The sequence below is a fragment of the Hippichthys cyanospilos genome, chromosome 10, assembly GCF_059441005.1.
Source record: "Hippichthys cyanospilos isolate Australia breed blue-spotted pipefish chromosome 10, RoL_Hcya_1.0, whole genome shotgun sequence".
NCBI lineage: Eukaryota > Metazoa > Chordata > Actinopteri > Syngnathiformes > Syngnathidae > Hippichthys > Hippichthys cyanospilos.
In genome coordinates this window covers 4970345-4997405 of record NC_142378.1, presented here as the reverse complement: position 1 = coordinate 4997405, position 27061 = coordinate 4970345, and the positions used below count along the sequence as shown (strand labels likewise).

The following is a 27061-nucleotide window of genomic DNA, read 5'->3' as shown; positions in this document are numbered from 1 at the left end:
TGAATAATACTAGCTAAGAAATACTAGCTAAAAAAGATACAATGCAAGCGCAAGTGTCAAATTAAACCAGTTTTTAATTTATTGGAGCTTTAATGTTACAGATGTAAACATAAATATTACACATTTGAGGGACAAAAAAAACATAATGGGCTATGCTACAAATGTGTATGTAACAAAATCCCAAGTGGAACATTTTGTTCGCTTTGGCTGGCCCATAAACAAATGAGTGTGTGTGAGTGTGTGTGAGACAACAAAGGCTGGCACATTAGTAGTATTAATATAATACACACGTTTCCTTGTCGCCCGGTCAAGATTTACAGATTCCCGCTAAGCTACTTTACAAACAACGTTGTTTTTTTGAGAGCGATAACAATCATCGAGAGCGTAGTCACTGTACAATAATGTGTTCAAAATGAGGACAAATCAAAAGCAGTCATAAAAGATTGTCAACTCAGCTGATGTGCGTGTGCGTTACAATGATGTCACATGACGTTACCGTGCCGACGGGATTTGCCTGAAAAAGAAAGATCACGCTTTTTACCACTAGATATAATTCGCCTACCCAATTCAAACTAAAAATATACTTGGACCTAGCCATGTGTGTGTGTGTGTGTGTTTATGTATATATATATATACATACATACACACATACATATGTGTGTAGTTATATAGGATTATATATTATAATACAAATGAAGTCATCATAGAAAGTCATTGGAAGCCTTTAAAAACACATTAAGACACAAGAAGCCTTTTTGCCTCCAGTTTGCAAGCGGTGCATTATGTGTGTGTGTGTGTAAGGTTTTGTACAGCTGTACTTGTGAGGACCGGGGTAAGATTTTTACCCATATAGTGAGGACATTTTGGAGAAGTGAGAACATTTAGGCCGAGTCGAGACCTGCTTTGGAGTCGGATTTTGGTTGAGCTCAAGGTAAGCGTGAGGGTTTGGTCATCTGTTGCCATGGTTATTGTCAATGGGATGTCCCCGTAAGTACAGTCGTACAAAAGTGTGAGTGTAAGTATTGGGGAGTCCACCCCAGAGGGGCAGGTGAGTGTAGTACTCCCTTTGCGGCGCGGGTTCACAGCGCCGTCTCCTTCAGGTCGTTGAGGTTGGCCATGCGGGACCTGGAGGGGCGCCCGAAACCGTGGCCGTTCTGTCCCCCTTTGACGGCCATCTGCTCGGGGTACGGGTTGCCGCCTGCGTGCCAGCCGGGCTCCAGCTGCGGGTAGGCCGACTGGCGGCTCTTCATCTGCGGGGTGTTGACCCCCGAGAAGGGCCCCTGGTGGGCGGGGGCGGGGCTGGGCAGCGGCTGGTAGCGCATGTCGGACGCCGCCGTCTGATTGGACGACGATGAGGACAGGTGCAGGAGTTTGCGCAGGGACTTTAGCGGTTGGCTCTGGGAGGACAAAGCATCACGCGTGTTTAATCGTATTTCATGTTTTATGATATTGGATAACGTTTTAAGCATATGGCTGATCCGAAACCCTTATTGTGAAGGCACAAATGTGCTGAAATCTGATTGGACAGGCAGAAAAAAACAAAACAAAAAAAAAACAAAAACAGAAAACGAACGTTCGCATGTACGCAAGCCCCGTTTTTAAATAACAGGTTTGAAATGAAATGTTACCCTATTCATCAAGTAATTGACAAAATAACGAATTACGAAAATAATAATTTAGTCCAATCCTATTAGTAGACTGGCCGGACGTACCGGCGAGTGTGAGTCGGCCATCTTGTCGGCCCACTCTTTGTCCCGCTCGCGCTCTCGGCTCTTGTCGCGGCCGCGGTGACGGGCGCTCTGATGGGAGCGCGACGACTTCTGCAGGACCGCCTCCTCGCTGGGCACCTGTACAAATAAAACATGGATTTCACTTTTCGGAAGGATTGAAAATGCCAAATAATCTCGAATTCGTAGTAAACTAATTTTAACGTTATATTTCCAACACAAAGTCGACTGGCATCCAGATTTTAGCAGCTCTTTTAGCAGCTCTGACATGAAGTGTTTTGCGTGTGTGTGACAGTGGCAGAAAATGAGAAGCTAAAAATACAGCCGGCAGCTTCCCGCTGGCCAGATTGCGTTTATTTGCTTCCTCGCCCTAACTTGACAACAAGGCAGCAATGAAAAAAATGAACAAGAGCCCCTCAAATCCCCTCTTCCACGCAGCTGTTCATGAACGGTACATGTTTGACGTCACATTTGAAATTCCCGTGGCAACATCACACAGTCTCTCCGGGTTTCTCGCAACGCTTTTTTGTGGGTGTCAACAACTCTGGATTTTTGTGAAACGAAAAGCGAACGTTGCTGTATCATTTTTGGGACATTTTTGGGGATCCTTGGGGGGTCCAGCGGATTTTGCGTTTATTGGTGTGCATATGGAAGAAAAACAGCTCTTTATATGGTACTTTATAAAAGCATACATTGTAATGCATGGTATAAAAATAGGGAAAGATTTTATTTGGGCTTGTTTTGCTTTATGGCCACAAGGGAGCAGTATAACGCAGACATTCAGTTAAACCGAGATGGTAGTCCTCAGTAAACCACTGTCGTTTATTGCAGAGGATAAAGAATACATGCCTGTTTTGATATATTTTCTGTCTATATTTTCTGCGCCACTGTTTGTATTCAAATATTGGCTGAAGGCTAAAACAGTATGACGCCAAGGCTACTTGTTGGACAGTTAATGGGATTTTGAATCCATTGTTAGCATTAATTGAGACAGGCAAAATTGAGACTGCAGTTGCAGTTGTTTGAAATCAGACTTTACACCAATCTGATCAGATTGATTCTGACTGGGTGATAATTGACATTTGATGCAAACTCCGTGATCGACTATAATGATATAAATTGTCAAGCTATCAACGATGTCATCGATCAGTTTGGCAATCATGACTGTCACTAAAACCCAAAACGCTTTATTTTATAAAGATTTTTTTGTTGCTACTTTATAAGCAGTGTGTTCAGGAAATAACCACGTTCTGACCAGTTCTGATCAGATGGGTGATGGGTCATTTTTAAACTCTCCAAAGCTCCGAGCATCATTTTCGGTTTGAAAGTAAACTCCGGCTAGGGGTGATACTTAAAGAGCTTGAAGTCTCTTGCTTTTTCCTATGCTGGAGACATTTTTTGATGACTGAAAAAGGAGGTAACCCCCGAGTTAGCTGTGCCAGTGTGAGTCACCACCTCACCATTTGGGGCTTTTTCTTCTTCTTCTTTATTGCTCGAAAGAAGCCCTGCTTCTCCTTCTCCTTGGACGGCTCGGCGGTATTCAGCACCATGGTGTCCGGGCCCGTCCTCGGAGGGGGAGAAAGCGCGTTAGAGAGGAAACGCTAAGCCAGAGAAACGCGCTTCGAAAAGCGCTAACCAGGGGTCGAAGGCGGTCTGGCGTTTGGAGTGGTTGGCCAGGCCGCCGGCGTCGCCCGTCATGCCCGAGCCCCGCACCTGAGAGCGGCCGTCGTGGAAGGAATTGTCTGGCCGAGGAGAAGGGACTGTTCAACAAACACCACAGAGAACATCACTTGCCTTTTTACGCACCATACTGCGCAGTGATCCAAATGTCGATATCTAGCCTTGAAGTGAAACTTGTAAGGATCCAAAACATACCACATCAGATGCCCATCTTGACAATCAGTGGTTCTCAATCTTTTCAAGCCAATTACCCCATAACCGACGCAAAGCAAGATACTTAAGCTCTCTAGGTATTTATCGGGTATAAAACTTTCAATCTACATTTGTAGTGGTATCTCTAGGGGTATTAATTCCGCAATTCCAGTAAATAGAGGTCTAAAACCGTCCACATCCATAAATAGCTCAAGTAAATTAAAATACAAGGTTTTACATGGGTTTCATTTTAACACATTTTACCAAGAGGTTGCCTGTTGGTCAAATCAATTTGCTCTTAGTTTGAAAAGAGGGTTGCACTGCTACTGTCAGGGCATGAAGAAGTTTGACATTAGAAATGCTGACACCAGCATAAACCCTGTTAAAATTTCCAGTTACCCCACAAGCGCCTTCACGTATCCCCATTTGAAAACATTAAGGATCAACTCATGATCCAAATCATACCACATCATAGGTTAGGTATGCAAAGATACTATCGATGGAGAGAAAGTTTCATGATCCAAAGCACACCGCATCATATATTTAATATCCACATTATATAGCTACATTATCTATGTAAAGGAACATCACAGCATCCAAGTCATACCATGTCATCATTGAAATGAACATTTTATGATCCAAAGCATACCACATCATAAGTTAAAGATCTGACTATCAATTTTGGGAATGCAACACGCCACAATCTATAGCATACCGCCCCACATCGCAAATCCAATCGACCCACCTCTGTAGAAGCTTCCGACCTTTCGGGGCATGGATTCGCTGTAGATGTTGCGGTTCTCCTTGGAGGAGGCTCCGCCATCTTCGGCCTGAGGCTCGTGATACAGGCCCACCTGAGGCACAAAAAGCAGTCAGCACACCAACATCAAAATTAATAATGATAACCAGGGCTGAATGCTATCATTTGATGTCAGACCGATACAAGTACAAATAACCCGTCGGTAGTCACCGAGTACCGACACCATTAGTAATGCTGATCCACATCATTTTGAAGAACTCCAATATTGCATTTTCATTCAAATTTTAGAAAATAAATTGCAATTTTAAGTAACAATCATATTTTTTAGCATTAACAGTAATAATAGCACATTTTTTTTCAACATGTTCCAAACAAGGCCTAAATGTTATATTAACAGAGCAGCAAAGCAGGCAGAGAATGATGAGCAGCTACTGAAGGTGATCAGAGAGGAAAGAGAAAGCGAGAGCACGATAAAGAGCGAGAGAAGAAAACGCAATAGTCAGAGAAAGAGAGCGAGAGAAAATGTGAGAGAGAGCAAGACAGTAAGAGAGAAAGATAGAGAAAGAATGAGCGTGCAAAAGAGTGAGCGAGAGCAGGAGATAGAAAGTGTGAGAGAACAAGAGAATTTGAAAGAGAGCGAGAGAGAGAGAGAGAGTGCAAGCGTAAGAGGGAGAATGAGAAAGAGAGTGAGAGAGAGCAGGACAGAAAGAAAGAGAGAAAGATTGAAAGCAAGAGAAAGAGAGCAAGAGTGAGAGAACGAGAGAGCAAGAGAAAGAGTGAGAGAGAGTGAACCTGTAAGAGAGCAAGACAGAGGGAAAGAGCGCAAGAAAGTAAGAATGAAAGTGAGAGAGAGAGAGAGAGAGAGAGATGGACCTCGCTTTTTTGCCTCTGAGTGTGAAAGTTGTCCCTGCTGGAGTCCCTGATTGGGGGTCTGTTGTGGGGGGCCGCCTCTGTGGGGGCCTGATCACTCTGGACAAAGCACACACACATACACGTCAACAACAGGAAGCGCACAACACGCAGCCGCACAACACAATGTAAAAGCCCGCAGGAGCATACTCTACACAACAATGCATTGTTACAAAAATATATTTGTAATGCATAGCATTTCTTAAGTGCTTAATTTTAAAAAACCGTCACCGTGTAAAAAAACAAATATCTTACACTGATCTCACTTCCGACCAAAACACTCCTAAACGTTTTACCAATTGAAATTATCATGCTATAAATACACAAATGGCATTTTTATACTTTGCAAAATAATTTCACAGGCCAGATTAAATTCGTTCGCTGGCCGAAAACGAGAAAACGAGAATTTTGCATTGTGGGAGTCCAGTCTAAGCCACTCAACAAAGTCATTGAAAGGATAGCAAATGCCATAAGTTGTTCGCTAGCCCCCCCCCAACCCCCCCCCCCCCCCCCCCCCCCCGGTGGTTTCGGCATCCCAACACAAATATTTCTACTGCACCCTATTTGTGTGTTGTTGTTGAAAATATTAATGCAAAAATTGGGCGGAATGCATGATAAAACATCAGGTTTCCAATATGACCAAAATTGACACTATTTCCAATTTAGAATGGCAGTAAATGAGCCCGACACGGTCTCTGCAGGGTGTACCTCTGGACCTCCCGTTTGCAAACATTTAGAAGGGACGGCATATTCAAAGTCGACCTCTTTTGACAATCTGTGCAAAATGTTTGCCTCCTAGTCTTTTTTTTCTGTATGCTTTTCCTTTGATATCACGCATCAAAAACATCAGTTGGGTCAAAATTTCCCACATGGGTTAAACGAGGGGCCGATTTGAGCGTCGGCGAGCGACTGACCCGGCTCAAGTCCTCCTCCCTGGAGGCCGAGTGTCGAGGCAGCGTGCGGTGCTGCAGCTGGGGCGACAGCAGCTGCAGGCTGCTTGCCCGGGTGGGCACCCCCTGCCCCACCAGCAGCCCCTCGTCGCCCCCGTGAGTCCTCGGGTGGTCCCGCCGCACGTACATGGAGTGGCGGTGCGGCCTCTGCTGCGACGAGAAGGGGCTGCTGTAGCCCTGACCGTAGGGCTCGTGCGGGGCCGACAGGGAGTGCGCGTGGCCCCGCTCGCCGACCTCGTCCGGGTCGGGGCCGTCCGGCGAGTCCTTGCGGCGGGCGGACGAGCGACGGTAGGATGAATCCAGGGTGTTGCTCTCGCGCTCGGCGCGCGTGCTGCCCCGTCGGTCCGAGCGCCGCACCGCCGGGCTGCCGGGCGCCGTGAGGTCCAGGCAGCTGGAGGGGAAGTAGCGGGCGGCGGGCTCGTCGGCGTACAGGTGCACGTCATTCAGGTTGCCCACCGACTTGGCGTCGCTCAGCGTTCCGTAGCTCTTGGACGGGTTCAGGTAGGAGAACTTGGGCAAGGGGGCTTCCACGTAACCGTGGCGTCCGTGCTTCTCTGCCGACTGGAGGGTGCTGGTCTTGCCCTCCACGAAGGAGTGGCGGTGCTGCTGCAAGCGGAAGTTGGACTTGAGGTACTTGGCCCCGGGGCCGTCGGAGCTCTTGGGGCCCGGGCTAACGTCGAAGTCGCCCTTGCCGGCCTCGGTGGGGCTGAGCAGGTGGGGCAGGTCCACGCCGCACGAGGCCGAGTGGTTGAACATCTGCGACGGGTAGCTCTTCGGGTGCAGCGTGGGACTCAGGGTGATCGGGGCCGGCAGGTTGCCGTTGAGGAAAGCCCCGCCGCCGCCGCCGCTCTCGCTGCTGTTGTTGTTGGGGTGGAGATCCTCGTGGCGCGGCAAGCTGGAGCAGTCGCGCGTGCTGGAGCGATGGCTTCCTGAGCTCTTCAGGCCGTGGCTCCTGCAAGCAGTAGGAAAAGTCAGACAATCAGTAAAATTATTTACGCAAGTAAAACAACTTTTGTTGTCATTACGCGTGCAGTACAAAGCAATGAAATTGTGACTTAACGAGCTGGAACTCTGCTAATCATATAAAACTTGTTACATGAGGAAAATGGAGGAGGTAAAAAAAAAAAGTGTTCGTCCATGCCCCAAATGAAGGGCATCGCCGAAAAAAAATCTCAGAGGAACTACATTTCAAACAAATTGGACTACCTGAGAGAAAGAAGGGGATATCATCAGATAGTGATGATGACTTTTAGTGCTTTTAGACAAATTAATATTCAGCTGTGTCAAAAAAGTAAAGCATTGAAACTTCCAATGATTTTATTGTTGCAGCATTAGTTTCAGCTTTGCAATCTTGTCTCATTTCCGCCCCCCCCCCCCCAATAACTACAGCAGAATGTTACTCAATAGACAATGTAGAAATACCACTAAAAGAACCGTAATTTCTTCATTTTAATAACACACACCATGTGTTTTAATTGGACAGCCATGATCTATGTGACCACTAAAGTCATCCTTAAATTCACATTTTTTGTCAAATTCACACAAATTGAAGTAAAAAAAAAAAGGGGGGTGGGGTGGACTTATCAGCAAGGTTGACTTGTACTCAGAGAAATACGGTAAGTATGGAAGTAAGCGTGGTGTACTATGTGCGTAGGTAACAGTACTGTAGGTAACAGTAAGAAGGAAAGTGAAGAAAAAATTGTGAGCAAAAGTCAGTAAATAATAAAATAAGAATACATAAAGTATAAAAAAAAAAAAAAAAAAAAAGTGAATAAGCAATAAAAAGGGAAAAGGTGTTGTTAGAATTGGGCAGGATTTGACTGACCTGCTGGGGGTGGTATCGCCATGGTGGGGCTTCCTCTTGGAGGAGCGCCCGGGCGTCGGCGTGGGGGGCCCGGGCCGCTCGGCCAGCCTCAGGGTCTGGAAGGCGTGGTGGTTGAGGCCCTGCTCCGTCAGGAAGCGCTCGGCCGGGTTGAGGAAAAGCAGACTCTGGAAGGCGCAAAGAAAGCCGTGGCGTTCTCCTGGCACCTTCGTCGCCGTCAACGTGCAAAAGTACCTTCAACAGGTCCAGCAGGGCTCCGCCGATGATTCCCAGGTATCGGCGCTCCAACGTTTGCGGGTGGTTCACGGTAGGGAACTACGAGGAAAAACCACACTACAGTACTGGCATCTGTTCCTTAGTATCGATACCAAATGTTGCAAAATTAGCAATTTGATGATGCATCTGGCTTAAGTAAGAAAAAATAATATTGATGGTTACAATATAGTACAAAGGGGAGCAATTTGCAAAGTGAACATTATGCATCCCTCCGGCGTGGGCTTGTGAAAGGAAAAGCAAGGACGACCCGGCTTTCAGGACACAAGATCTACCATGAGTCACTGCGATTGCAATCAGTCACGGCGCAGCCAGTGGAAGAAGGCTTTTTTCTTCTTTTTTTTTTTTTTTTTTATAATAAAAGCGGCAGAGTGTGTGAGGAAGAGGAGGAGTGATGGAAGACGGAGGCGAGACGACATGTGTGTGTGTGTGTGTGTGTGTGTTTTATTTATTTTTTTACCCTTAGCCCGTGGAAGCGAGGGTTGCTGTAGAAGAGCTTCATCTGCTCTGGAGGAAGAGGCCCCAGAACTTTCTGGATGGTGAAGAGCTGGTCGATCTCGCTCTCGCCCGGGAAGAGAGGCTGTCCGTCGCTCAGCTCGCCCAGGATGCAGCCCACCGACCACATGTCCACCGCCTTGCCGTAAGGAGCCCTGGAAAGGTGACGGCAGACACATAATAATGTTATCAATATCAATATCGGTATATGATAGCGGCCCTGGAATAATTGCTATTTTTTACATAAAATCTGTTAGTATCGGAGTATCACACACAGCTTGTAGGGTGACTGATTCTATCGGCTTGAAAACAAAAAACAAAACGACTGATATCAACGATACTGGTCTTGGTATCGGATATGAAATGAGTGCCCATATCATGATATCGTAATTGTGAACATGCTGCGTCCACACATGACGGATGGAGCCAATTTCAAACAAGATCCACAGAACTGCAGCAGTGAAGTAGATCATTTTGTGTGTGTGTGTGTGTGTGTGTCTGTGTGTATATTAGAGTAGAAAAGCGCTTTTTTGAGTGTTTCCCGGCGGACATACCCGAGCAGGAGCTCCGGAGAGCGGTACCACCTCGTGGCCACATACTCGGTATAGTTGGCGTCCGTTCCCTCTGAGAGATTACGTGCGAATCCTGGCAAGAGAAGACAAGATGAGGCGAGATAGTGGCGACCAGTCAGGAACACAGTGTCCTCATTAAAAAAGATTAAATGGGTCAGACTAAAGGAGAAAAGCAGTATAGGGCTGAGCGATTCAGCCATGTTTTTTTTTTTTCAATTACCGTATTTTCCGCACGATACAGGAGCGCGTAAAAACCTTCAATTTTCTCAAAAGCTGACGGTATCGGGTTCGCCTTGTACGGCACATAAACCGAGATTTCATTTTTTGGGGATGAAAAAAATAAAATAACTTAATCGCCATTTGGAAGCAATTTTTGTGGGGACAAGGCGCAAAGACCGCCAGTTTTTGTAAAATATAGGGCGATTTTATAAAATAATCCAGACAATGTTTTTATATATATTTTAAGGTTTTTGATTGCAACTTGATTAAATATGTAAGTTTAGTATTGAATTGAATCATAATTACCGGTATATTCTTTTCAACTCTTGATTTGTCTTGGCAGAAATAATACTACGTGACTATTTATAATTAACGTTGTTTCCTCATAATATTGGCCCAATGAGAGAAGTTGGAGGTATTTTTTCCCCCATTCTTCAGATGGTACTTTCCACAAATAATTTTTATCTTTAATTTCTGTTTGTCTTTGAATAAAGTTTCACTGACCTATCGGATTGTTTTGTTGACATTCCCTTTAGAGCAGCTCCATCTAGAGGATGCATAATACAACTCCAGCCACTATTGTACCTTCTTTTCTATGCGCCTTATATTGCGGTGCACCCTATAAATGAAATCAGTTTTAAAATTAGGCCATTCATTGAAGGTGCGACTTATAATACGGTGCACTTTATAGCGTGGAAAATAAGAGATTTCTTTTTTTATTTTTGGTAGTATTAGTAGAATGAATCCACCAAACATTCACATTAGGTGTGGCACCTTTGTAAAATTATCTTCCCACCCAAAATCGATAACTACCCCGGTTTGTACCCTCTTCAAAGCCGGCATGTGCTTGGCCTATACGTGTTCCATGGCCAACATGGCCTCCCGTCTCTCGCGGCAGATTGCTCGCATGATGTTTTTCCTACCCCCTTCGACGGGTTGCCAGATTTGATCAGAGAGCGACATTAGCCTGTCGCGTTGCAACATGTTTCCTGAAGGAAGCATATGAATGAGCATTCATTCCATATCCTTGACATCTAGTTGAAGGTCCACGCACTAAATTGTCTTACTACAGAGGACAAAGAGGAACCTCAACTGTAGCTGAAGAATGCGCAATAAATAATAAGAGATGAAGCAGCTTTCCATAGAAGAAAAAAGTGAAAGAGTGGGCCGCACGAGGAGAGCAAATAGGATGCGCTGGTTTCATCCAAATATAGTTTGGGTGCTAAAATAACGGTTCAGCTTGAGTGGCAGCTCACCAAAATCGCACAACTTGAGGATGTCATCAGAGCTGATGAGAAGGTTCTCCGGCTTGATGTCTGAAAAAGGAACATACAACATTTAAGGTTCTGACATCATCACACATTCAAAGACAAAGGTGTGTGGAAGAAAGGTCTTAGCTTAGTTATTCTAGCGACATCAATTTGACCAAGAACATAAATATGCTTAAAATAACGCTTCAATAATGTCCAAAACAAAATGGAAACAAAGACTAATGTAAATCCTTAAAAGTGACGAAATTAAACAAACCGTAATTCATGCAAAATTTGCTCGGGTTTAAATAAGAAAACCATAAGTCCCTCAATAGTTGCACATAAGATATTGCCGTAAAGCAGGGGCATCAAACATATGGTTCGCGGGCCGGTTCTGGTCCGCAACCAGGTTTAATACGACCGGTGTGAGGATTTTGTAATGTAAAGTATAAAACTGATGAGATAAACCTGTTCAATAATTGAAAAATGTAAAATGTTGGGAATAGATTTTCCTTTACGCGACTCGCAAGTCAAAACGAGTTTGGCAAAACCTCTAAAAGCGGTGGAGGTTAAATCACAAGTGTTTTTATTTTTCTTGAAAAAAAAATCAGTTTAATTCGAAACCAGATCTGCTTTACTAATTGATTTATTTTCATTTCAGCTTTTGCCCACCATTTGTCGACTTGCTGCATGCATGTCATCTATTTTTAACAATTTCAGTGTGTCCAAATGCCCTGAGAGAAAGCCGCTAAAAAGATCCAGCAATTAAAGAAACATGAAAATTCACAGATTGTAAAGTGGCAAAAAAGCATGACTTATTCATAAAGGACAAACGCAAGGAAGCAGAAGGAGTCGTAAGAGAGCGCGGGGAGATCCCAGCGGCCATTTGGACGGCCCGGTGCCATCTGGCTTCCTGCTTGTCGGCGAGCTTTTTCTTTTCCCTTTACATTTTTTAACGCAGTGCTGGAAGCGTCCATGTACAAAAATGTGGTTATGAAAAATAGGTATCAAATGAGTAATCATTTTTACTATTTAGTTTTGTGCCTAAATACTTTTTTTGAATAGATTGAATTTAGCTTATACTTTTTTTTTTCATTTCAGTAACTGGAATCAAAATTTCGACTGTAACAAGAGCCTTTTTGCAAAGACTGTGTGTCACAAAAAGTGCGCAGAATAAAATAGGACAACTTGAAATCCTCTTGTTAAGCATATTGATAGAGGACTACCGTACACCTGCTAAAGGGTGTTCAAATTTGTTTAAAGAATAAAAGAGAAAAGTTCAAAAATGCCTACCGCGAATACTTCTAATGTTGCGCGGATCAATTTAGCATTTTGAAGAAAAATGTCATAAAATTTGTAAATTAGGCTGCAGTAATTCCATCAAAAATTATAAAGGTTATCGTAAGACTACCGTACACCTTCCAAAAAAGGTCGAATTAAGACAGGGAAAAAAAAAATCCCTAAATTATACAACCCTCATTTCCTCCACAGCTGCAACAGTAAAACTACCGTAACACCTCCAGAATTGCACAGGTAAAATTAGATCAAATTGTTAAGAAGTTACACAAGTTAAAATGAATCTATATTGCTTTTACACCTACATTTACCAGTCTAATTCTACACAAAATTTTGCTGCTATCACATACAAAATGTGAAAAGAGAATGTGTGAAAGCTTCACCCCGGTGAACAATGTCATGCTTGTGGCACCAGTGGATGGCCTTGATGAGCTGGTAGATGTAGCTCCGGGCCTTCTCTGTGGGCACGCCGTTGGGCAGCTCCTCCAGCAGCTCCAGCATGTTCTACAGACAAAAAAAACAACAAAAAAACTCATTAAAAAAAAAAAAAGGGGTGACCAAGGCCTGGTGTAGAAGAACAGCGGCTCACCTTCTCCACGTACTCAAAGACCAGATAGAGTTTCCCCCGCCGCCGGAACGCCTCTTTGAGCTCCACGATGTTCTCCTGCTTGAGGGTACGTAGCATCTTGAGCTCCCGCAGCGTAGTTTCTTTGACCTCCTCATTTTCTGAATGAAAGCAAGTACAAATAAGGCTAGTGAGACAGAATTTTTCCATTGTAGAACGTTCTTCAAAAGTGGTGTGGGTAAATACATCATTAAATCAATTCCCAAATATTTGCAAAAAAATCACCAAAATCTCACAAAGGTTGCACAGCTTAGAATAAGGCAAACGTATATTCAACAAAAAAATGAATAGGTGAAATTTGTAAGTAAAAGATCGTCTTACCTTCGCTGTCTTTGAATTTCTTTATCGCCACAATTTCATTAGTGTCCTGCAAGAAATACACAGAAGAAATTCTTTTAATTTGTAAACTTATAAGATGAAAATTGAGAGCTATTACTATGAAATCAAGATCTGCAACAAGTACTTTAATGTCAGATATGTTCAATACCAATAAAACAAAATTTTACTTTTCACGTTATTTCCGAACAGTGTCGAAATTAAATTTGTCGCTAAGCACCTCGAGTCGCACCTCAAATTAAAGGTCTTGACGAAGTCTTTCTAGACGTCTAATTATTTTGGCCATGAAATGTCATGCAATGTTCCAATGACAAAAAAGAACTCAAGCTCATTCAAATTCGGACAATTTTGAGCGGTATCTTGACTTAGGAGCTAATGGCCAAGCTTTTAACTCAATTTATTCACAATATCACATTTAAAAATTGAAATGATTCATGTCGTAATTCATGGTGGTTTTAAGTCATCACTTTTACTTCAAATTTGTCACATTTTTTCCCTTTCTCTACAGAGACTCCGGCTCTTTTTTTTTCATGCCCTACTTGCAGGGATTGCTTGGAGCTGTGCTGTAAGCAGTAACATGGTGGAAAACGGCGGGATGACAGCATACAGACCTGTGAAATGAATGATCATTATCGCAAGGATGTAAACAAACTGATCTATTGCTAACATATTTTGTTTGGAATAAGGAGGCATTCATTTAACTCATTCAATCCTAAATATGTATTTTTCGGTTTTCAAGAGCCCTGATATTTAATTCCAGGCACTTATTTTTTTTTTCCTTTTTTTTCCAAGTTTTTGGCTAGAAAATTGTTTAAAAATGTCAGGTACTAAATGACTTAAGTATGAAAGTAATTGACGGGATTGATGGAAAACAGAATATCACATTGTAAGTCTATTACTACTGACTAAAGTGCATAGAGAGAGAGGAGAGTGTAATCATAGCTGTGCTCACTATTTATTTAAGAACAGAGTGCAGGAATGCACCCCTTGAATGGGCTTATCGCTCCACGAGTCCCTATGCATACATGCTAGTAAAACATTGACAGCTTCTCTCGGCTCTGACTCCTCATCCATCCTCAAAAGATACTGAAAATGGGAGCACAAATTCGTTTTGATTCAAATCCAAAATTCAAAACAGACCTATGACAATTTATATGTAAACAAAAAAAAAACGTTAACAAAATGTCATCCCTTGTGATTATTGTATAGCCATTCTCCAAAATAAATAACAACAACGAAACAGGAGTAACAGAAACAAAATTACCATCAGTAGGGGGGTGGTGCTTATTTTTTCAATATCCACCCATTTTTTTGAACGTGTCGTGGGCCTTGCCAAATATATTTCTAAGTATCCTGTATCTCGCGGGCCGCCAAACACTGAGTGGTAGACCGCAAACGGCCCCCAGGCTGCAAACTGAACACCGAAGCCTTTTAGCCTGTTTTCTCGATGGTTTCCGCTATATCAAACGATCTTTTACAAACGGTGACACGAAGGAAGGCTCCCAGAATGACGTGGTCTTCACATGCCTTGATTGTTCCCTGCAGTGCAGAAGAACTTGCGAGAACAAGCGACTTAAGTTGTCACGTTCTGTTTCTCCCGTTTGGCTACTTGTCGTGTACGACGACGTCAACCGCGGTTGACTGAAGCTGACCCTGGCATTTAAGCGCGGGCATCAAATCGGATTGCGATCTGCGAGAACATCAAGTTCAGACCTTCTCCTACCTCAATTTAGCCTACATTGTGGAATGTGGATTGTAATTTAAAGGGCCCGTTGTGGTAATTGGAGCAGAACCTCAGCTCTGATCTGATTGGACTTTTGGTGGGGACCGGCGATGGTTGGTGGAGATAAGGTTATGGATGTGATGTGTTAGGATGGGCCAATAAACGGTTTGACGGTTTTCCATGGTTTTAAATAATGAAGCTTTAATAAGATAAACCTGTCTGTCACTGGTTATGAGCTAGTTTTCTGTGGTAGAATTCTACCAAAAAGCATTTAAATAGCTCAAATAAATCAAATCTGTAACGTGTTCACAAATTTTCAAGATAAGAGCAATGGAAAATTTTCACTATTTGTGTTGATTTCTAACAGAAAGTGTTCCCAAGGTCAACAGAACTTATGACGTTAAAAGAAAATTTAAATAAGTTCAGTAAATTTAACACAATTTTAAATTGACTTTTTAATCATGCATCAGATTTAAAAAATGTATACTTTTTTTTAATAAGGGGTGAACAATAAAAAGACTGAGAGATACTAAATTTATTTAGCCATTTTAAGCTGTAATAAGTACCAATAAGACAATTTAGCAATAAGTTGTGTCATATTCCAATTACTTTGCTCTTAATTTGAAAAGAAAATGTACTGTTGCCGTCACAGCATTGCATTTGATTTACTGTTACCCGTAGAGATCCTGTTAAAATCTCCAGTACCTCCTGAAGTGCCTTCGCGCACCCCAATTCGAGAACCACTGACTTACTAAACATCAGCTTGTATGATGTGCTGATGTCAACAATGAACGTAGTAGGAGAATCCACCAAGTGCATGCAATTACTTCCAAAGTCTGACTTAAATGATTGCATAAGGATCAAAGAATCCATTTCGAAAATGACGCCCGCCATCGTGGAGTGAGTCAGCGTGAACATCTGATGTTGATCAGAGACAGCTCCCGCCTTTTATTTTCGGACACTTCTGGCTTGCGTAACACCGGCGATGCGATGCTTTTCCCTCCCGATCAACTACACAGCGGATGTCGAGCGGTAGGTAAGAAAACATGTAGAGTATAATAATCTGTCCGCCCCCCCTTTTAGAAGGGAACGGTTATTTATGTAGGCCCGTGAGGAGAAAGTGGGACAGGAGAGGAAAAAGGGGGGGACTTAAATGGGTCACCTTGACTTGAAGTGCTCAAGGAGGAAAGCTCAAAGTTGGACTTGAGAATGTTTGTTTCTAGCCCTAAATTTCACCTAAATCTGGATCAAATATCATTGCTGTCTGAAAAAAATACACAAATGTTCGATGATGGGGGGAAATTGCAAAGAGCAGCTCACATAGACTAAAATATTACATATGATAGGATCTTTGGAATAAAAGTTTCTCAAGCATTAAAAGCATAGGCCACGGGTGTCAAACTCAAGGTCCGGGAACCTAATCTGGCCCCTCACGTCAATCATGTAAGCCTGCCAGCATGAATGGTGATGGAGGGACAAACAGTGGGCAACCTTCCACGCACTGAACTCACAACAGTCGTCACTTGGGTTAAGAACATCCCAAGTAAGATGATCAGCAAATCATCTCCGAAGACCTCCATTTCAAACAAATTGGATAAGTCGAGAGATAACTACCCGTGGAAGGGTAACAAGGACGCTTGAACAATTACCGAAGAAATAATTATACAAACTTATAAGCGAGGTCGACTTGTACGCTGAGAAATATGGTAGTTTTTTTGTCCCAATAAGGGAAGCTACAAAATGGCCTGTGACAAAAAAAAAAGAAATTTGAAAAATATGTAATAAAGAAAAGTCGTCAATGCTGTCTGAGTTTTAGCAAAGACCACAAATAGCTGTACACTTTTTTCAGAAAGTGTAACAACAGTTTGTTTTCTTTTTAGGAGACTACTGCTATGCTAACACCAAATATAGGGGTTGGAACTAATACTGAGCGACGCAAATTTCGCACCTTTATCCAGACGCTCCCCAGCATGTAATGCCTCCTTCCTGGCTGCGATTATTTGGCCTAATCTTCAGTGCCGCTCATAGTAAACAATCATTCACCCGGGCTGGCTTCCGCTCCCAAATTAGCGAGTGCTGGCTGGCTGTCAGTGGGATTTGTTAAAGGCTTAAAATAAACAATAAAAGGGCAGCTGGTGCGCCGAGCCCACTCGCCGTCAACGGCAAAGTATCGCAAAATGTGACATAAAGCCGGTGTATACAACCTCCACAACATCTTCTTGCATTTATTACGTTACGTTCCTAGATATTCACACAGTGGATACATATAGTGGCTCAAATGGTAAATGGACTTTCACTTATATAAGTGACGTCAAAACCACAGTAGCGATTTTTGCTGGCTAAATGTGAGTCAGTCTGGTTTATTAAAAAAGTGATCAGTACAACAGCAACTTTATCAGTTGAGTCATTTGCGTCGATTCGTCTGCCTTTAAATATGAATACGATGACTCTCGAAAGCCTATATGGGGCAGTCGATTGCTGCTAGCTGCTAGTCTCTAGTGCTGCTCAATACTGCTAGCGCTGCTAGTAGGTAACATAAGAGCTGGTCGCTGGTAACAGCAACATATACAGTAATTACACTTAATTACAATATCAGCGGAATTAAGGATTTTTAAACATCCCTAATTGGCATATTAGCTTGATTTCAGGAAAATATAGTATTGCTGATGTCAGTGATGTGTGAAACTGCAGCCATTACACAGCGACTTTTCAAAATAAAAGTGTAAAAAGACATTATTGTACATGCTTTGGGGAAAATAGGGTTTATTTTGAAGTTGGCGGTGTATTACTTTCATGCATAGTATTAACGCTTGTTACTGCGGTTCGTTTCACATCTTAGTAGTAATCTAAACAAGCAGGTGTCTTTTTTTGGTAGCGAGGCGATCGAATCGTGAGGCCTTATTTCACTGGAATGGAAGAGAAATTAATCTGTTCCAGTAACTTTTAAAAACATCCATTATTTATTATTTATTATAAATAAAGCTTTCCACAGTGGTGTTAACCTTGCTCGTGCTGACTCTGAACAGGGAGTGGGAATTGACTCAGCAATTTAACGGTATTGCGTTAGCTGTATTCACACTAAAAGCTAGCATTTTTCCGACTTTATTCTCCGTCTCGCTGTTCTGTGTAAAAGCGCCTCTTTTCTATTTCTAGCCTCATTCATTTTAGCTGCTAAACACATGTATTGTACTTTTAATTTGAACGTGGGCGTGAACGATGAGCAGCTGCGAGCCATCAAGCGCCATATTCTACAGCCGGCACGCTCCCCTGCACCGCCCGTGCGACGTTCGGTGAGCGCACGCATCCGCGAGCCGCGTGTGGGCCCATTCACTCCAACAATATGATCGTTTCCACATGGCAACGGTCCACATTGATCAGCGGCCAGGGTTTTTCTTCCCGCTGTGCCTCCACGCGTCATGCCACGCATTTAGCCGCATCAAAAGGTACGGACGACATCTATTAGTGACTTCCCCGCAGAGTGAGAGCGGCGCAGTGTTGCACTCCTTGTTGCCAATCCGCTGCTGGATGCCAGACAAGCCAAATAAATAACATGACGCTGAATGCAAGCGTAGTATTACAGGAAGCCCCTTGCGCACATCCTGTAAAAGCCGGGGTTTTTTACCAAGCGTTTTCCAATGTATATTCTCTGCATAAATGTCCCACAAGGAGTGGTGTCTTGAAGTCCCTCTGGCAAGCTTTCACATCAGGAGGTAGTATCAGGGGTTTGTTTGTGTTTTAGTTGATGTTTTTGTTCCCCTCGTGTCCATTCCGTCCACCCTTCTTTGTTAACCTGCTTTCGTTTTGTTGGCCAATCAGGTCGCTGCTCCAATATTGTATTGTCCAGGTGCTCCTTGTTGTCTCGTTAGTTTGGAGTGTATTTAGTTTCCTGTTTCCTTTCAGGTCTTGACAGGTCATTGACAATGTTGCGTCGCTTGTTGCTTTCCATTCTAGTATCGTCCCCCCTTCGACCTTTTTTTTTCTTTTCTGGTCGTTTATATAGTATATTTTTATTTTTGAGCAAACCCTGCCTCCCTGCTTCTGGATCCGCACCATCTTCCAGCATGTTCCACCATCACAACTTGTGGGCTAAAGGCTAAAACATGTTTTCCCCCTCCTTCCACCGGGTAATGACTTGGACATGCACATACACCGTGACATAATGGAGGACAAAATGTCAAACTGACAATGATAACATTCCCAATGAACAATTTTTACTTATCTAATTTTCCTTATGATGTAATACAAACGCTTTAAAAAAATAGCATTTTTTTCCTTTGCCTATGTGCAATCATTACAATGTGGGAAAAAAATGCTGTGTTTTGGAATTTAGCCTACAAATATGCTTGAACATGTTTGCAAGTAAGTTTGAACGTATTTGCAACTAAGATTTTTCCTAGAACGGGGGATACAAAGTCTGAATCACAGTTTGCATAATGACTGGTCGCCGCTGTGATTGACTGTCTTATGGCAGATGGAGGCTGAATCTTCATCAGCTAATCAATGAACGGCAAAGAGCCCTCGCATTCCGAGCGTCTGGCAAGCTATCGAAGCGGAGGTCACTACTTGAAAGATGAAAAAAAAGAAAAGAAACACACAAGGGAGCGCGTTTACTGCAGATCTGTTGTTAGTAGGAGGCAGCTTATTTCACTGCTTTTTTTTCCCTTTCCTCTGTGTTCTGGTGTCAACGCTCAGCTCGTCCTCTTCCTTAAATGGAGCGAGATGACAAGACGGGAGGCGGTAGTGTGGGTCGCTGAGCCACTTACTGCTGCTCAATATGAGCTACCATACTTTAGGGTTGATGCAAGAAGATAGGCTTGATCTTACCTTGTGTCTGCACTTCAGAACGACTCCATAGGCACCTAGAAGGAAGGAAAGAAGGTTACTCCAGAATTGGAAAAGTTATTTTCATCACAATGACATTTCTAAATATAAGACTTCATTTTGGTGTCAAATTCTGGGATTTTCAATGTTACCATGTATAAAAGTACCGAGACTTTTGCAACAATGGAAAAACTAGAGCAAAACAGAATACATCTCCTCCTTTGTAAACTCACTTTCTGCAGGTATCAACAAGTTTATCATATTTTTCGGGCTATAAGCCGCAGCAGTGAAAATTTAGCTTTTTTTTGGTCATGGATAAGCCGCACCCGACTATAAGCCGCAGGTTGCAGCATCAGATATTTTTGCAGAAGGTTTTAAATTTAAATCGTTTTTAAATTCCCTGCTTACAGCAACATCCTGTCTTCAATAGACTGAACACGCCTGCATGTTAAGTACCAACATATGAATAGAAATTGGATAGATATTTTCAACATAGCACCGACAAAATGCTGCAGAGTTAAGTAGCAGTTCAAATTCAAAATCAATACTTCCATCGCGTCTTCTTCTGTCTCCCTTTGTTTAAGTGATTGATTATTTAAATGCAGGATACCGTCCCTTCAGGATTGGAGTTCGACACCTATGGATTAGATCAGGAGTGTCAAATTTATTTTTACCGTGGGCCACATTGTAGTTATGGTTTCTGTCAAATGGCTGCTATGACAGTAAAGTCCCAAAAAATTTAAGTGTGTTTGTCACACACTGACCTCGTTTTGAAATCAGAGGTCGGCAAAAAGTGTTCTAAAGAGAGATTGGGAATAGAAAAAAAAATAAGCTTGTTTTTTCCCTGTAAATTTTTAAAAGTTGAAGACAAAAACAGTGATAGGCAGGACTAGCTGGTTATGGAAAGTGGACAGGACAGGAGATGTGTGTCTATGTGTGAGGCACTAACATGTCCAATTAATACGCTCAACTCACATGAAAGTTTGGACACTCATTAACTGAAACAAAAATCGGGATTTTGCTCTGTCTGCTTTGATTGTATAACGAGTGGATTATGGATGTTCCATATGAACATATAATTGAAGGAAAAAAAAAAAGTTGAAGACTGAGAACAGGTATTTCAGCTAAAAACTTGAAGTCAAATCAACACTTCGCAGGCCACATAAAATGATGCGTGGGCCGGATCTGGCCCCCAGGCCTTGAGTTTGATACCTGTGGATAAGATAGATGATCTCAGAAGTGATTACACTGCGTAAGTGTACCTAATATTGTGGCCAGTGAGAGTATGTGAAAGTGTTTTCCCTTGCTGTCGCTGATGTTGTTGTCATGCCAACAAAGTCTGGCAAAAAAAAAAAAAAGGATTTTTTTTTCATACAAGTGCAAGCGTTTCCTCGATGATGACGAGGCAAAAGCACATTGTGCACACTCGATATATGCAGAAGTGAAAGAAAGAAAGATTAAGTTGTCTTACTTTAACAAATGCAATTTAAGGGGGATTTAAGGTAGCCATCATTTAAGCTGCACACATTTTGCTGGATTTATGGCAGTCTTATTTTAACCCACCTAAGATTTGGTGGCATGGTGGTTCCCTTACTTTAACTTGCCCCTGTTTGGGAAAGAAAAATCATCATAGCATGCACATGTTTTGAGGAAATACATAACTTACGGATATGAACACGAAAATACATGAAACATGAAAATATTAAGAATTAGGGAAGATGAGATTTATTCTGTTTTGCTATAGTTTTTCCATCTTGGCCCAACTCTTGGTTCGTCCTATACACAGTAACATAGAAAACACCAGAATTTGACCTATACACAGATGTGTCCTGTATTTGGGGAATAACGGTAAATTAGATTTGCTGATTCATGCAAAAGCACTGTCAAAATCTTGTACTCCCTTCATGCACCCAAGGGGTACTTACTGTATACTCCAATTTAAGAACAGTTGTAATCAGCTCAAGTTGTGGGGATTACTAGTATCATTTGAACCCACACAACTTTTGGGGTTGCGCACTGCAGCCTCCGTGTGTTATTTCGGCGTGATATTACATTGGTCTTAAATGGTTATTGAACACAGCCTGAAATCATCTAGAACTACAAAAGAGACAGGTGGCTAAGAAAGTAGGACACAAGCTTTGGCAACTTAGTGCTCTTGTGATGTTATCGACCTTGGCAGTTCCTCGCTTAGCCCCCCAGGGGGATGGAGGCTTCAGGGCGGATTGCCGGAGCGAGCAGGCAAATGACGAGCCGCTCGCCCGCTCATCTCTCACTCGATGCCTTCAAATTGAAGATGAGCACTTTTCAAATGCGAATGTTGCTACTATCAAGGTAGACTGATTCCACAGCTCTGCTTCAGAGAATGTGTATTTAAAGTGCACAAGGCTGACTAACCTACAAGACTGATTAATATGATAAATGATTACTTTGGGTCACAAATTCTGGAGGATTTACGGGAGACTTTTAAATTCAAATTTGATCCAACAACGATTAATTGCTTTTCATTGGACCAAAGCATATTAGAAAATAAAGGAAAAAACACCCATTTAGATGATTATTTCGTAGATTTTAGGGTTCTTGAAAAGTCACATACCTCAAAAGTGCCTCGTGAAAAGTAATGAAAAAAAATTATCCCTCAACACTGCTTTCCCTTTTGGACATGAATATGTGTCGATCATAGAAGGACACACGTAAAAATTTCAAAATTTCAATGCCCGAAAACAAACAGGCAATCAGTCATTCTGGGCAAATTCCAGAAATCTTTAGGGAATGAGTCCAAATGAGCCAGTCGGACGTAATCTCAACAGATGGACAATAGCATAAAAGTTTGAAGACCATTTGGAGGATCGGCCTAGAAAAAAAAAAGAGGCGCTGAATGACAAACTGAATGTCATGATGCTCCTTCACATTCGCTCACAGAAGCTGCCTAATTACATAAGCGGTGAATCGTGTGCGTGGCGCGTCCGCGTGAGCCATCGACAACAATTGACTGACCTTAAATCCACGGAGGAAAAATCTATGAGCGTGCTGGACACAGCGCCGCTCCCTTTTGCCGGACTTGGCGTACGGCTAGAGTTGAGCAACTTCACAGGCCGTTCCTCATTTACTCCATCAAGTGTCGTCTTTTCTTATGATGGCGACACACATGTTCTACCAGGTACCGTGACACGTACCGTAATTGCCCAAATAGACGCACCTGTGTATAGGACGCACCCGTAATTTGGGGGTAAAATTCGGGGGGGGCGGTATCCTACATGTTTTCTGGTTTTCTCTCCACAATACACCTGAAACAAAAGATTAGCTAACTGGCAAGCTCTGCAGGAGCTTGCAAATGATCCTAATAATTTCCATATGGTGTGTTTGAGAGAGAAGGGATAACTTTTACATGATCCTCTCTGTTTTAGTAATATTCCTGCATGTGAACAAGTATGGACTCGGACAGTAGTTCAGTCTGCTCGCTTCTTTTAGTGAAAATAATGTCATGATAACCTCAGCTAACACAAGCTGTTGTTAGCCGCAACAGGCACTGGATGCTAATAGTCAACTGATGTCCGCCCTTTAGTTCGTCCCTTTATATTTGGGGAATTACGGTACTTTCCAAAACGGTAATCTGTGGTGCCTCAAATTAGATTTACTTTAGTTTTTGTCTTCAACTTAAAACCTGTACTGACCTTGAATACAAAGCAATGCAACATCACCCTTTATATCAATCTGTTAGTCATTAAAACAGTTTTCAAACTTGGATTTCACACGAGAAGGGCGAGACTCTTTTCTATGCTTACCCATAAAAAAACACTTGACGAATATATCCGTTTATGGCAGTAAACTGTTGCTTGGCATAAACGTCCATGGCAGTGAACGAGTGAAAAAAAGGATTTACAACTGCACGAAGACTCACCTTCACCCACAATCCCAAGGACCTCAAATTTATTCATGACATCACCGACGTCTCGGGTCTTCACGGAGTCAAAGGCTCTCGGCGCTGGGGCAGAGGGGGGCGTGGCCAGCTGCTGGCTCCCATCGAGTGCAGCACCCCACGCCACATGGCTTTAATCTGCAACCCAAACACACTCAGGTAAAACGTTTAGAAAGACACAATTTGAAATTCGGTTCTTGGTAGCTTGACATGAGGGGCCCGAACATGCGAGTTTTTTTTTTTTTTTTTTTTTTTACTAAGGAATCATGAATATTGGAATCATGAATATGAATCACAATTATTGATCATGTTGGGTCAAACATGTCTATTTATTGCCCTTTTTTTAAACAACCAGTTTATAAACAAGGCGTCAAGCCTTGAAACTTACAAATGATAATAAACTAAAATGAATAAAGTAAATAATAATAAATGGCAAAAATGTCACAAACAGGGGAACACAGCTAACGTACTTGCTGAGTGCAAACCAATGGAACAAAATAAGCCCATTTAGAACCAAGCACATTTACTTTTAAGCACATTTAATCAATTAGCAGTCAGAATGTCATTTTCGGTCATTTCAAACCAAATGTATTCAAATTTTTTGGAATTTTCAAAATGAGTCTCAATTGACAGCTAGCACTGTAAATATTAGATATCAGGTGAGAAACTCAATGCGATTTAACACTGGTAAATAATATATTAGGGTGAGAAAAGCAGATGCTTTTGTCATGCAAAAACAATGTCCCCTGGTGGTAGGATAGCAAAGTGCTTGATTTAGCTTGTAATTAAAAAGAGTGCTCGACTTTTTAAATGTTAATATTGCCGAGGATCAGCTTGATGAACCGTGGCAGCCAATATCGTGAACACAAATGAAATTCGATCACTGCTGGGAAACACTCTATGGAAAACGTCTTCTAATGATTTGTAGTTTTGGGAGTTCATCGCTTTTCATTTTTATCCAATAGCTTATATTGCAATTAAAGAGATCAAAATGTCTCCTTGGGCACTTTTTCACATATTGAATCAGTCAATTCTCCAAACGCCACTCGAATTCATCTTCTCCCACTTGTGAACGTGCCAAAATAAACTCCGCAGACCCTCGCAAGGCACCAAACACCTGAGCGTGGGCCACAGCTTTTGTGTTTCGATGACGAGTCAACATAAGGAGCTTTCCCAGCCTTCCACAATACAACTCCTTCCCCTCTCCTGGGCCTGAAAACAGGAATGGCCTGGCTGTGGATCTATGTGTGGATTCTCTGCATTCTCGCTATCAACACAGTGACTCATGCGTGGTGAGAATAACGGGAGTCTGTGCGGGGAGCTGAAATATACACTACTTTTAACCTTTTCCCCCCACAGCATCAATGCACTATTCCCAAGGTAACGTTGACTCATTTCAGGGGGGGATCAAAACAACTATAAATATGACATTTTGAGATCAGGTTCTGACTACATTTCTTTGATGGCGTGATGGTGTATTTTGTTTTTAAACATTTGGCTGTTTGTGTTATTTTCTGCGTGGAATCAACAGGGCAGTGTATCAGTGTTTAAAACTATGGCATAAACATAAACTTTACCTTTTCTATGCAACATTTATGATTAATGATTTATATATTTTTCATCAAGACAAAGTGCCTGAATATAAACGCATCTAAAGAACAAACATTTAACTTCTACTTAGGCAATCCGCAGGCCCCTAAACAAAGGACCCGCGAACCTCCGTTTGGGAAGCCCGGTCGGCATGAGTGCGTATGCGCATGCGTGGGATCCAACTCCCACCTGACACCCAACTTGTGCCTCATAACAGCAGCAATAAACGTCCTCGCGTGAAACGAAATCACTAAAACGCACCCTGTCGTGATTTATAAACAAATTGAAGCTTGAAATGCGGCTAATTATGCGGCGTTTTTTTTCGCTACCTAAACACTCAAAGCAGCAAACGAGCGGCGACGTAAACAGTCATCACCGCCTCCTCCTCCTCCGCCTTCGCGTCGTTCTAAAAAGACAAACAAAAGTACTCACTCGGTCAATATCACGGAGGTAAATACTCCAAATGGGCCCGTCCATCCACCCGCTAACGGAAGACCCTTTTCCCTGTCAAGTGGGCAGCTTCCAATACACCGACTGACTGGCTAAAGTGCGCTTTTGACAAGCTGCTAGCTACCCGTCGCCTCGGCAACGTCTTTGAGTGGCGTTGCGGTGCGGCCATTAGCAGCGGCCGATGGGCTTGCTTTCGTGCCGCCCCCTGATGAACGGACGAATCAGAGAACGCTCTCGTTGATGCGGCGCTGGCGGTGAATTTTGTGCGAAGTGGGTTATTGTTGTTCTAATTCTCAATTACATAATTCACAAGATCGCACGCTCCGGACAAACACAAGGGACGTTCAAACGAACTACTATCTATCTATCTATCTATCTATCTATCTATCTATCTATCTATCTATCTATCTATCTATCTATCTATCTATCTATCTATCTATCTATCTATCTATCTATCTATCTATCTATCTATCTATCTATCATTAATAAGCCTTTATTTTCTTTAAAAATACATTTCATTTTATTTCGGAGTAAATGCGTGTGATTTATTTCAAAATAATATTTGTAGCATGTTTTATTCAGCAACTTTAGAACTTGCATACCATCGTGCTTTCTTTCAAGCTCATCTGCCGGAACATTATGCCACTAATGGCAATTTGCATCAATATAAAATATAACAAAAAGAGAAGGAATCACAATAACCCGAATTAGCACTAAATTGGTTTATATTCAAATTAATTTGCTCTTAATTTGAAAATGTTACATCATTAAAAAGCCTAAAACTAAATTTGCTGATACCTGCTGAATTTGAAGATAATGCTGTAATGTTTTGAGTATAAAAAAAATATATGTAAAATGTATGGTCATTTCGTTTTATCTAACGGGAAACAAAATGTATGTTACCGTATTACAAGTTGATGTAATTCAACAAAATGAAATTGAAATGTTTTTGAGGGGAATATAATATAACTTGACAATAAATAGCCATAACAATGCATTATTAGCGTTTTTAAAACATGATACATTGTATCAATACGTTCAAGTAAACATTGTTTATAACTAATTGCATTCCATTTTTATAGTTTAATTATTCCTTCCTCCAAATCAATACCCCATGGCAACCTTTTACTGATGGAAAATAACGTAAAAATCTCCCTACACACCTAAATGACACAAGAAGTGCTTAAAAATGTGTATTTTTTGCCATCTAGCGGAAAAGTATTTAATCGCTCGCTCAGCCTGAGGGGATTCACCACACGCTACTACAAAACTATTGATGTATTCTTTTTTTTTCGTTTCAAGATGGCAGCTACACCAAACTTATCTGAACTCATATGCTTCCAAATAAGAAGTATTTTTTAAAGAAGATTTGTTATTACTTATTATTATTATTATTATTTCAAATAAATTCATTCAGTTAGGAATCAAAAGTTGTTCAAATGGAAGAAAAAGCAA

At 42.0% G+C, this 27061-nt stretch overlaps 1 protein-coding gene across 5 annotated transcripts; it reads right to left on the bottom strand.

Annotated features, from left to right (window-relative positions):
• Nucleotides 1-56: 56 nt before the first annotated feature.
• On the bottom strand, nucleotides 57-25737 carry LOC148416711 (cyclin-dependent kinase-like 5). 5 transcript variants are annotated; one of them, XM_088425396.1, is made up of 18 exons: nucleotides 25589-25737; nucleotides 23549-23704; nucleotides 19654-19688; nucleotides 13092-13137; nucleotides 12735-12871; nucleotides 12529-12649; nucleotides 10856-10915; nucleotides 9363-9453; nucleotides 8774-8963; nucleotides 8275-8355; nucleotides 8044-8207; nucleotides 6183-7170; nucleotides 5233-5328; nucleotides 4345-4453; nucleotides 3364-3487; nucleotides 3188-3293; nucleotides 1713-1847; nucleotides 57-1397 (listed from the first exon to the last, which is right to left on the bottom strand). In XM_088425396.1, the coding sequence occupies exons 2-18, from the start codon at nucleotides 23583-23585 to the stop codon at nucleotides 1080-1082; spliced, it is 2838 nt and encodes a 945-aa protein (XP_088281522.1). In that variant the 5' UTR covers nucleotides 23586-23704; nucleotides 25589-25737; the 3' UTR covers nucleotides 57-1079. The 5 variants fall into 5 exon arrangements, with proteins under 5 accessions (XP_088281522.1, XP_088281524.1, XP_088281525.1 ...); XM_088425398.1 differs by having other exon boundaries at nucleotides 3364-3469; XM_088425399.1 differs by lacking the exon at nucleotides 5233-5328.
• Nucleotides 25738-27061: the final 1324 nt, after the last annotated feature.

Coding starts and splice junctions, on each gene's coding strand:
- LOC148416711 (XM_088425396.1), bottom strand. CDS start 23,585: ATGAATAAATTTGAGGTCCTTGGGATTGTGGGTGAAG. Junction 9,454..10,855: donor CCTCAAGTTGTGCGATTTTG/GTGAGCTGCCAC, acceptor TTCTCTTGCCAG/GATTCGCACGTAATCTCTCA. Junction 8,208..8,274: donor CCCTGCTGGACCTGTTGAAG/GTACTTTTGCAC, acceptor TGCGCCTTCCAG/AGTCTGCTTTTCCTCAACCC.